The sequence below is a fragment of the Cucurbita pepo genome, chromosome LG01 (genome assembly GCF_002806865.2).
Source record: "Cucurbita pepo subsp. pepo cultivar mu-cu-16 chromosome LG01, ASM280686v2, whole genome shotgun sequence".
Taxonomy (NCBI): Eukaryota; Viridiplantae; Streptophyta; class Magnoliopsida; order Cucurbitales; family Cucurbitaceae; genus Cucurbita; species Cucurbita pepo.
In genome coordinates this window covers 6,220,807-6,232,629 of record NC_036638.1, presented here as the reverse complement: position 1 = coordinate 6,232,629, position 11,823 = coordinate 6,220,807, and the positions used below count along the sequence as shown (strand labels likewise).

Sequence of the window (11,823 nt, the reverse complement as noted above, 5' to 3'; positions counted from 1 at the left end):
GTAAATCTCAAAGATGGTGACCTTGGATTTATCTCCTGTAAGGCTCCTGCCTCTCTTGTTCAATTACCTGCCAAAATTAGCTTTATGCTTTCTATGATTTGTACCAAGAAATTATAGTTTCTGATGAGCTCCTCTATAACATTTCTGCTTGTACATGATCGGTTTGCTATCTGAGATAATTTGGAGGACAAGCACAGGCATGAACATGGTGAGTTGAAAACTTCTTTGTTTATATTTTCCCCTTGAAACTTTGGTTTTGGGTTTGTTTGTATTTTGCAAGTGCTGCTGATGCAGGCATATCAGGGAAAGAATGGGAAATGGGAAGGATCAGTAGGGGGTTTAGTTGATGCTCCTGTGGACAAAGTATGGCCCTTGGTCACTCAATCCAAAAGGCTGCAGGAGTGGATGCCAATGGTCGAGAGATGCACCGACATAACCGGAGACGAAGGCACCCCAGGCTACATACGGGTCGTGTCGGGTTTCATGTTCCCGCAGAAAGACGGAGAAAGATCATGGATCAAAGAGAAGTTGCTTTCCATGGACTCATCAGCTCGTAGTTACAGTTACAAAATGGAAGCAAGCAATGTGGGATTAGATGGATCCATCAACACATTAAAGCTTGTGGACTATGGAGAAGATTCAACATTGATTGAATGGAAGTTTGAGATAAATCCTTTGGAAGGTGTTTGTGAAGAGAGCATCATTGATTTTCTGGGATTTCTCTACAAATCTTGCATCAACAGAATTGAAGGTGCGATTGAAGTAGCTGCACATTCTAAAAAAGTTTGATATCAACTTTGCTTTGTGATGACTTATGAATGCATTTTAAAAACAATGCTGGATAGCATTTTAGCCATGGTTGATACCTCATTAATATATTCTACACATTTTTTAATTTTATAATTTAAATAAACAAAATTTTAGAAGTTCAAACACATTAAACCGTTTTTAAATTCATCAACCAAATAACACAAATCTAACCTAACCTGAAAGTATGGATTTAGTTCTTATACTTTTGATTTTATAACAATTTAATCTCTTTGACTTTAAATATAACACTTTCGTCTCTCTACATTAAAATAATATGTGTCGTAGATTTAATGAAGCTTTTATACATGTAGCACATTAAATATTGTTTATAAATCACGAATACTAAGTTATTACTAACAAAAATTAACACTCAATTTTGATAAACTTTTGACGATAGACTACATTGTTATAAATCTTTAGGTACGAAACTAAATTGATACAAATTTATTAATATAAATATTAAATTGTTACGTATAGTTGAAGAATTAAATTGTTAATTACAGTCAAAAAATTAACACTCAATTTAGATCATTAGAATAGATGAGATATCTTTAATGAATAACGAATGTTTAAAATAACCGTAAATAAAAAAGAAATAAAACAAAAACAAAATAACGCGCCAGGTAGGGGTCGAACCTACGACTTTCTGCTTAGGAAACAGACGCTCTATCCACTGAGCTACAGGCGCTTTTTTGTTTAATAGGTGACATAAGTTTAAAATTAACTCTAATGATTTATTAAATACTTTTAAAATTAATTAGAGACTAACTTTATTTATAAATGGAACAATATATGGCTAATAATAAAAGCCAACTCTTACTACTTCAATTATCCTACTTTTTTTTTTCTTTTAAAATAAAATTGTTATTTCACGAGCAAGCAAAAATTATCTAAAGTTTCATTTTAACTTAACCGACGTTATTGTAGATAGGTCATTTACCTTTGTCTGGAGAAAATGATAAACATAGGATGAGTATTTAAAAATACTTAGTAAGTGATACACTATTAGAGTCGAAAAATGCATATACATAAAATATATATCATGACTAATAGAACCTAAATTTCATAATTGTTTCTCATACTCTTTTTTTTTTTTTTTTTTTTTTTTNAATATTTCTCCACACACAATTCACGGACGTGCACATGAATCCACTAGGCAGACTTATTAACGTACTTTCTAGGTTTGACTATAGGCTAGCGCATACTCACATTGCCAAAAACCAATGAAAATGAAAGGAACACAAATAATATTGTGGTGTATATGTTTATACACAACATATTAGAGAAGTAATCCATGATCATATGACATATAACATGCATAAAGTCCCAAATTAAAATCATGATTTAGTGAGATGATGCACATAATACGTTTCTAATTATCATGACTTAACAAAACATAAACATAAACATAATCATATCAATATAGCATCATAATCGAATATAAATGAAGTTACATCACATAATTCATTCGAATAACATCACATAATTTATTCGAATAACATCACATTAATGAACACGCATAAAAGTTTTATATCATATAAAAGAAAAAATCATTCATGATTTAGTGAGATGATTGCACATAATACTTTGCTAATTATCGTGATTTAATTTCCACGTCTATATTCATCATATTTCATTCATGGTTATCATACATGGTACACCATGGTGTACCACAGAACATGATTGTATCAACATAGCATCATAATCAAACATAATCAAACATAAAAGAGGTTACATCACATAATTCATTCGAGTCACATTAATAAACCCACATAAAAAAAAAACCAAGAGAAAAGTATCGCGGCAGATAGGGGTCGAACCTACGACTTTCTGCTTAGGAAACAGACACTCTATCCACTGAGCTACAAGCGCTTAGTGGCAAGGGCTGAATACTTTAAACTTCATACAGTATTTTAATGTTCATATAAACCAAATGAAAATTTATAAACGATTTTTAAATTATATACTAAATTGTTCTAAATGTCTTTTAATTTTGTAATAATTTAATTTCTATATAAATATGTAACGATTTAGATGTAATGAAACTTAATTATTACTAATAAAAAACTAAAGACATAATATATTTAAAATACCTAGAAGATTAAGTGATTACTACAAAAATTTAAGAACCCTATAAATATTAAATTGTTATTAAAGCTTTAAGAGACTGATGAATAGAATATAATTTTGGAGGTTGAAGAATAATAGCATTCTTAAAACCAAAATATAAGTTTAAGAAAATATAAGTGAGAGATGGGGTGGATAGGTTGAGCCAATATTTTTTCAAATAAACATATAAATAAGTAAATAGTAAGGTCGTTTTTTTAGTCAAATAAATGAGATATCGTCATTAATAATGAATTTTAAAATAAAACGTAAATATAAACAGAGAAAACGCGCCAGGTAGGGGTCGAACCTACGACTTTCTGCTTAGGAAACAGACGCTCTATCCACTGAGCTACAGGCGCCTTTTGTTTGATAGTTAAATATAAATTTATAACAATTGATTAAAATGTGTAACGCTCAAGTTCATATTATTAAGATTTAATAAAAGTTACATGCAAACCAATATATTGATTGAAGTCTAAATAAGTTCATAAGCCTCTCATTAATTTTGATAAATTACTCACGATATAGATTGCATTGGTACATGTTTTAATGTACGAAACTAAATTGTTATTGTAACGACTCTTTTTTCGTTAAAAATAAAATCATTACTACGTACGTGTCCTGATGAGTTCAAGTAGAAAATATCTAAAAAAAATATTTTTTACTTGAAAATTATCATATATTTTAATATTCATATATAATGTAAACACGATAAAAATATAGTAAAAAAATAAGGTTTAACAATCTCCTAAGCATAATCTAAAAGCTAAAACATAACAATGTTATCCTATGAGTAGAAATGTATTAAATGAAATTATCTATCAAGACTCCATTTCTATAATCTTCTCTGCCTCAGAATAGACCCTTTAGTTTTACTTGAAAAAAAAAAAGCATTAAATATAAAATGAATATTTAAAAATATTTAGTTAGTGACTCCCTTATTGAGGTCGACAAATACTCACTTACAATATGTATTATGACAGGTGAAACTTAATTTTTATGATTGTTCCTTGAGATCTATTTTATTTTTTGGGTAGAATTGGTTGTATAGTACTTCTCTACACATAGTTTACATATGTGTGACGAGCTCTTTGAAGTACCCCTATACTTGGACTAGCGTATACTCACTTTATTGAAAATCAATAAAAAGGAAATGAACATGAACAATACTGTTGTATACGTGTTCATACGCAACACAATGAAGAATTAATCCATGATCATCTGATATATATCATGCATGAGGTTTCGCATTAAAAATTATGGTTCAGTGAGTTGACGTACATAATACTTTTCTAATTATGATGATTTAACTTTCTTACCTGACGCGCATCCATATTCATGGTATTTCATTTATGCTTTATTATATATGTACATCACGATATCTTGCACATCACATGATTATATTAACATAGCATCATAATCAAACGTAAAGGTACCTACACCACATAACTCATTCAAATAACATGCATTACCCAATATCAATTTGGTGTCATAAAAAAATGGATAAATTCACATTAACATCACATTAATAGTCATTTTAAATAAAACAAGAAAATGTAAAAATAAATAAATGAAATACGACGTCATACTAAAATAGATAAGGATAAAAATAAGAAAACGCGCCAGTAGGGGTCGAACCTACGACTTTCTGCTTAGGAAACAGACGTTCTATCCACTGATCTACAGGCGCCTTTCGTTTAGCAAGTGAACAAAATTAGTATTTTGTATTTTTTATCAACTCAGTATATATGAAGATATGAGAGCGCGCTAATCTTACATTTAATTACCAAGTTGGTCAATTTCTCCTCGAAAATATCATGGTCCTTCCATTTAATTATTTTTATTTTTGTCGTTATTATGTCTGGAATGATATATTTTGAAAATGTAAATTAATATACCAACAACAACATATATGTTATTGAAACAAGACAACATGCATTAGGTATAGGGTAGGTATTGAGTTGTACATGTGGCGTTGATGGTTTCTTAAAAAAAGGTATCTAATGTAATAAAACAAGTTTAATGTTTGTAGTGGTATAATTTATGCCGAATATATATCTATATAAAAAGATCTCAATTCTTTTATCTACTCGTCTAAAATATATCTTCTTCAAAATTTTCTTCGTCTTCAAAGAAATAATAATGATACTCGAACTCTTAAGTGAAGGTTTGTAAGCTATAGTAGAGTGTCTATTTTCTCCCAAATATAGAATACAAACGTTTATAATAATAAACGATGGGTAGAACCTTGACTTGTGAGAACCTCTACTTCCATAATATTAGAGCCTCAAGATCAAACCCTTATACTTCTTTTATTGTGTCTGTGGATCTCTAATTTGTATGCTCTATTTTGTTCTCGATTTTAAGTAAAGACTTGTTTTTTAATCTTCTGGTTAGATATTGTAGATCTATCTATATCTATATCTATATCTATATCTATATCGTATCATGTCTTTGTTTGAGATTCTAGTTAAGTTAGAGCACTTTGTGGAGGCTCCTTGGCCCACAAGATAAAACTCGTGTTCTTCAATGTTCATCACTGTTCCCAAATTTGCAGAATGAGAGCAAAACAGAAGTTGTTTTAGCTCACCTTTCGGCTCCCAACTTGGCTTCTCCCCTACAAAAAAGCAGAAGCAAATGAACAGTAACCGAATTATTTCCCGCCTTTTCATCACCCCCCTTCGATATTCTCGAATCCCTTCGTCATCTTCTTCCACTCTTTCGGCCACTGCATTTTTGTATTCACTTTCATGCTCTCAATTTGGTTGGTGGGTTTCAATCTCTGAGTTGAAATCACGCCCAATGCACTCTTGATTTCCACTGAACAAACCAGGGGAAAACAAAAGGATTAGTTTTTTCTCCATAATTCTTTTCGATTCCCAAAAGTCGGTTGCTCTCCTTTTTTAAGATTCTTTACCCATTTGTGAAAGCAAATTCTTGATTCCCTCGTAATGATTCCGATTTAAACGCACCCTTTTGAAAATCATCCAAAAAGCTTCAATGTCTCTTGGACTCTACTCTCTGTATTCCTCCTATTCTCCCCCTTCCCCTTTATTTTTAACTTCCATCAAAACCCTTTTTCGAAATGGACTACTTATAAATCAGCTTCTGAGCTGCACGCCTCACCAAAATTAGCTCCTCACTGCCACAGCAATGAAAACTCTGTATCCATCTTCACACCTTTCCAGCTCTGCCTGGTTCCTGCTTCATAATCCAACCACAAAGTGGACTAAGGAAGAGAACAAGAGGTTTGAGAGTGCCCTCGCTATATTTGATAAGGAAACGCCTGACCGATGGTTCAAAGTGGCCGCTATGATTCCTGGAAAGACCGTGGATGATGTGATTAAGCAATATAGGGAGCTTGAAGAAGATGTTTATGAAATAGAAGCTGGGAGATTCCCAATCCCAGGTTATGATCTCGCCTCTTCTTTTTCGTTTCAGTTCGTTGATGGTCGAAGGAAATCTTCCGTTGGTAGGGGCTCTGATCATGAAAGGAAGAAGGGGGTTCCTTGGACAGAGGAAGAACACATGTGAGTTTTCATTTGGGGACTTTTTTCTGATATCATACTTTACTGTTTGGATTAAGTTTTGGTTGATGGGTATGTTTGGTTTTGTGTAGTGAAGCTTTTAAGCTAAAACATTTCTACCTGTTCTGTTGTTTTATTGTCGTGTTGGTTGATGTTTAGGGTGCTATTGTATTGAATTGAATTGAATTGAATTGAATTGAATTGAAATGAAATTTATGTATAGGAAATTTCTGAGGGGACTACTGAAGTATGGAAAAGGGGATTGGAGAAACATCTCAAGAAACTTTGTGAACTCCAAGACTCCTACTCAAGTGGCAAGCCATGCCCAAAAGTACTTCATGAGGCAGCTTTCAGGGGGGAAAGACAAAAGAAGGCCAAGCATCCATGACATCACTACTCTCAACCTCACAGACGCCACAGCATCAGAGAATCAGAACTTGTCTTCTTCAATGGATCAGCTTTCCAACCTTCCTTCACTGCAGAGGTCACCCTGCTATCAAAATCTTCTGTTCGATTGGAACCAATCGACCGATACGGAGCTGCTCGGTTTAGGACCTAACTATGGCGATCCTCTCGTGTCGTTCTCATCTGGGATTGCTGCAAATGGAATAAAGAATGACCAAGATCGAGAACTGAGCAGTGCATATTATGGAACTTACTCCACCCCTCACAAATCCATATTTCAATTTGAATCCTCAAGACGTCAAGTTTTTGGATGAGGAGGATGGATGTTGGTGTACATTGCTGGGTTGTTTAAAACGCCAAGGCGAATAAGGTTCAATAGACACTCTTGAATGGCAATACTTTTTACTTAGTGATGTTGTGTTTATGAAGATCTAAAGGTTCATATACCTGTTCTTGATCATCAAAGCCTCGAATAATACCATACAAATTAAAAAATAGTATAAAANTTAAAACTCAAAACACTTTTACAACCATAGATTACATCAACTATACGACGATCGCAAAATCCCTCCCGAACACGACATTGTTTGTTGACGATTTGGGTTATGCATTACTCTTGGTTGATGCTCACTTGATGATGTAGACTGCATCATAAACTGCCGGTTTGAGATCTGCAGAAAGAGAGTGATGATGAGTTTGAAGAATGTTGATGAGTAGATATTTGATTTAATTGCAGTTTTTACTTTAGGTGCATACCAGAGGCCATGTCAGGAAGTGATGTGGCTAAACTTGCTGACTCATGAAGCACTTTTGACATTCCACAGAGGAGCAGCCATTTTTGTTTGCTTCTTAAAATCTTTATAATATATGTATGTATGGGCAAGTTGACTGAGGCTGATCAAATCACTTAGTTGGAGCTGAGTTTGAACCCACTTGATTTTAGGGCATAATAGGCTGCATCGTGGCCACCAATCATATTATAAGTTTATTCCATTATGAATTAGCCTTCCAAGTTCGTTCATAAAATATCTCATACGTCTTCCAATTTATAATTTTGTTCCAACTTATGGTTGAACTTGCCAAGCTACACTCGGACAAAGATACCATCGCTAGCACTCTACCACGAATCTTGATTATACCTACACCTCCAAGATTCACGAAGACACGTTTGAGACTCACATGAGAATTTTATTGACTTGACTCTGATACCACTTATATAACAACAACGAACCTCCATAATCATATTATATTGTATACTTTAAGAATAAACTCTCACGGTCTTGTTTTTTGGTTATCCAAAAGTTCTCGTGTTAATGAAGATAGTGTCTCCCACTTATATCTCTGGACCTCTTAATTGGCGAAAGTGGGACTCCAACACTTGTACGTTGTTGTTGTTGTTTTATTTATTTATTTACTATGTCAATAACACCCTAAACATGATTTCAATATATTGTCTCTAAAAAAACTATTAAATGCAAAAGAAACCGTACAATATTAATTATGAAATGCAAGAGGGGGGATAAAGATGAAACACTATATGATAAAGAAACTTAGAGCAAATCCACAAAATGTCAAATGAAATAAAGTAATCATACAATATTAATTATAATATATGGTGTTTAATTTGATGCTTACAAAAGCTTTTGGACCCATATGTCACACCATTGAACATTTTGTTTTATTTTTCAACCACATACAAAGCATTTCTTTTTTTTTTCTTTTTGTTCCTCCAAAGTTGAATGAGCAGCATGAATATTCTTTTTTACTTTTTGGGTGGTAAATGAAATAATTATCAACTTTTAAATTCCTTGGCCTTTTTCTTATTGTATTATTATTTTTGTGTGATTTCTAGGTGATTAGATACCAAATGATCTTGATTCTTATAAGATAAGGTGAGTTTTGAAGATAAATATTCATCTTTGGAGGTTGAAATTAAGTCCAACCGAATTAATCATTTAGGTAACGTAATACAACAATTAGTAATTAATTATATTGCATTCACCAAAAAAAATTATTATGAAACCATGGGATTGTGGCAAAAATATTAGAAGATAGGACAATTTTGTATCATAAAGGTTTATAATATACCAAAATAATTATAAATAAAAAATTAATTCGACCTTAATATGATTTATCATCCACTTTCTAGACTCTTCAATATTGTTCAATTTTAAATAATAATTAAGAGAATATAGATCAGTGTAGAAAAAGCAAAGGCTAGAATAGGTATATCTGATAAAGTTTAGAGAAATAGTAAAAAGGTGGGAAATTAACTATTTTTGTGAATAATTTAGAAAAAAAAAGTTTAAATATTCTTAAAACTTGCTGAGTTATATATATATATATATAAATTAATGTTGCCGACAGCTTGTGTCAAAATAATGGAATTTAAATATTTTTTTGATATAAAAAAAGAGACCCCTTGGCTCAATCCTCCCCTTAAAGGCTACTTCCTGTGAGTGTGACAATGATCCTGAACCAATGAGAAACACTTAGTAGCCTTCCATTAAAGAACGTGAAATTTGTATGAGCGAAGCTGCCTGTGCTGCTAATGGTATAAACTTCAGTGAAACACTTTCAATTTGTAACTCCCACATGATATGGAAAGTGTTTGAAGATTTGTGAAGGTAAAAGGCTCTTTCATTTATTCACAACTGATACAACAAACCATTCTCCAACTGACGTTTTTTAGGAAGGATTCGACTCAGAAACAACAAAAAAAGAAACACAGCCTTCTTCTTCGAAATGGGCGAAAGGAAAAGGGAAAAGTCTGCGCATAAACTGTTTTAAGAACAAAAAACACAGCCTTATTATTACAACACTAAAACCGTCTTTCTCTGTCTTCTCTGTCTGTCTGTCTTTCTTTCTTTCTTTCTTTCTTTCTTGCCAATATAATACAACCACCCACAACAAAATGACATTACAAACACATTCCTAACCGCAATTTGTAACGTTGAATTCTATTAACAGGACGTGGAAAAATGAAGAAAGGAGAGATTATCGTTGTCGATGTTGATGTTGATGTTGATGTTGATGTTGATGATGTTGACGTTGTTGTTGTATGTACAACAGCCCATATGCTCTACGCAGCGATTAAGGACGACGAATCCAACGGCACAACGCTGTCTGGAAAATCAGTTCTTGGTCCTGCTAGGGAATAGTATGCAAGTATATGTGCAGGGTGATCAGCGACCACCATATCCCCAACTTCATCGGACACCACAACTTGTCTCAACGGAATCAATTCGATGTTCCAGAACGGGCGTGCCATTGCCAGAAGATCGCGGCCTGAGGAGGACCTTCTGTAGCCTTGAACCCACAGATACCTGAGGGAAGTGAGTTGCATGACGGAGGCTGCCAATGCATGCTCGCTAAAGCAACACCCTCTCATCTCAAGCTTCTGCAGGCTGGGGCAGCCGCGAGAGAATTCCAACAGCCCAGCATCAGACTCCCCCACATAACCGAGAAGCATCCATCTCACATTTGGGCTGTACCTCCCTATGTAACCAAGACCAACGTCCGTCAATCCACCAGGCCGAAGATACAAAGCAAATCTTTTCAGCTTCTCAGAACACCCTCTCAACAGAGCTTGAACTCCATTGTCAAGTGGCAGATCCGTTATGCTCACTTCTCGATCCAGCAGGACCAGGCGAAAATCGCAGAGATTTTTCGAGTAAGTGCCAATGCACTCGAGAGAGGAATTCGTGATATCGGAAACATACACAGCTAAGTATTCCAGTTCCAGACAGCCCTGAGCCAAAGCAATCAATCCTCTTTGTGAAACAAGACCTTCCTCGTCCTCCAATCCCTGCTCATCCGCACCTCGCTCAATTCTAAGCCTTTTCAGCTTCTTGCAATGACCAGCAAGTACTTCTAATCCTCTATCCCCAATCACGTTTCTAGTCTGCTCAGCCAAACACAAAACAATATTAACCATGAACATCTTTCCTAAGTAAGCAAAACTTGGGTTTGAAAGATGAATTTTACAACTAGTTTGAATAGTTTTCAAATGAATTTTGAAAGCACTCCTTCAACAATATGGAAAATGAATGAATTTGATAAGCAAACCTCAAGCACTTCTAAGTTGGGGCATCTCTGAATCAAAGTGCAATGGTCTTCCGTACGAAGCAGGGCATACAAGAGGTCCAACTTCTTGAGCATGTTTGCAAAAGGGAAAACTATTGGCATTTCATTCCTTCCCATGTATGTAAGACCCAAACTGCGGAGATTCTGGGGCAAGGCTACAGCGGCATACCTCTCTGGTTGATCATTGAAGGAACCTCCGCAAAATTCCTCCAAAACACCAGCAGCTCGAAAGAAGCCCACCAGATCCAGGATTTCACAATCACTAATTTTAACAGAAATTAAGGAACGGCAGTTTCTGGCTATGAGCTCAAGATCTTGAAATCTGACTTGGGCAAGATCTGTCATGTAAAAATTTAACGTCTCAAGGACGGTGTTGTTCGTAGCAAGTTCATGTAGCCATTCCCCATCGTTCTCTGTAATTAAGCTCTCCTCCAAAAACAACGTTCTTAAATTCCTGAAACACCACAATAAAAACAACAACGAGAGTGATGAGAATATCTCGGAGGAAATCAGAATTTAATCAAAAAATTAACCAACCAACATATTCAGAACTCACTTTTCATTAATTCAACTTAATTTCTACACGGGAAACATGCTATTATTAGTTCAAGGATGTACTCGAATGCAATCTGACATCATTGCTGAATTTGCACTATCAATCCAAATTAAGGTTTATTTAAGATGAGTTAGAACAGTTGCCTTCTTTACCCACCAGCTCCCCAAAATGTCTTTCTTCAACAAGCTTGTAAGGCATCAAAATATCATATGAACGACCCAGAAAAAGTAAAAACTAGAAACCTAATAAAACTCCCAAAAATGACAATAATGATAAAAGAAATAACAATAGTAAGTAACCCAGAAAATGGAAAACCAAAACATTAATAGA

General features: G+C 34.1%; 3 protein-coding genes and 3 non-coding genes across 6 annotated transcripts in view; 2 read left to right on the top strand and 4 right to left on the bottom strand.

Annotated features, from left to right (window-relative positions):
* The first annotated feature begins 63 nt into the window (after positions 1-63).
* LOC111777326 lies at positions 64-892 on the top strand. Its single transcript, XM_023656870.1, has 2 exons — positions 64-208; positions 295-892. Exons 1-2 carry the CDS (start codon positions 155-157, stop codon positions 787-789), a joined length of 549 nt encoding a protein of 182 aa, XP_023512638.1. The 5' UTR covers positions 64-154; the 3' UTR covers positions 790-892.
* A 533-nt stretch (positions 893-1,425) lies between these two features.
* Positions 1,426-1,498, bottom strand: TRNAR-CCU. The gene has a single exon. It is a non-coding gene; the product is annotated as a tRNA-Arg (tRNA).
* Positions 1,499-2,609: 1,111 nt separating this feature from the next.
* On the bottom strand, positions 2,610-2,682 carry TRNAR-CCU. Its single transcript has one exon. It is a non-coding gene; the product is annotated as a tRNA-Arg (tRNA).
* Positions 2,683-3,205: 523 nt separating this feature from the next.
* Positions 3,206-3,278, bottom strand: TRNAR-CCU. The gene has a single exon. It is a non-coding gene; the product is annotated as a tRNA-Arg (tRNA).
* A 2,353-nt stretch (positions 3,279-5,631) lies between these two features.
* LOC111789190 (transcription factor DIVARICATA-like) lies at positions 5,632-7,316 on the top strand. Its single transcript, XM_023669878.1, has 2 exons — positions 5,632-6,449; positions 6,670-7,316. The coding sequence occupies exons 1-2, from the start codon at positions 6,073-6,075 to the stop codon at positions 7,163-7,165; spliced, it is 873 nt and encodes a 290-aa protein (XP_023525646.1). The 5' UTR covers positions 5,632-6,072; the 3' UTR covers positions 7,166-7,316.
* Positions 7,317-9,475: 2,159 nt separating this feature from the next.
* Positions 9,476-11,823, bottom strand: part of LOC111798627 (coronatine-insensitive protein 1) — a 3,987-nt gene continuing 1,639 nt past the window's right edge. Inside the window, exons 2-3 of the mRNA XM_023681888.1 lie at positions 10,920-11,391; positions 9,476-10,755 (exon numbers count right to left, since the gene is read on the bottom strand). Of these exons, the coding sequence (XP_023537656.1) occupies positions 9,934-10,755; positions 10,920-11,391 (1,294 nt within the window). The 3' untranslated portion in view covers positions 9,476-9,933. The remainder of the gene's footprint in view (positions 10,756-10,919; positions 11,392-11,823) is intronic.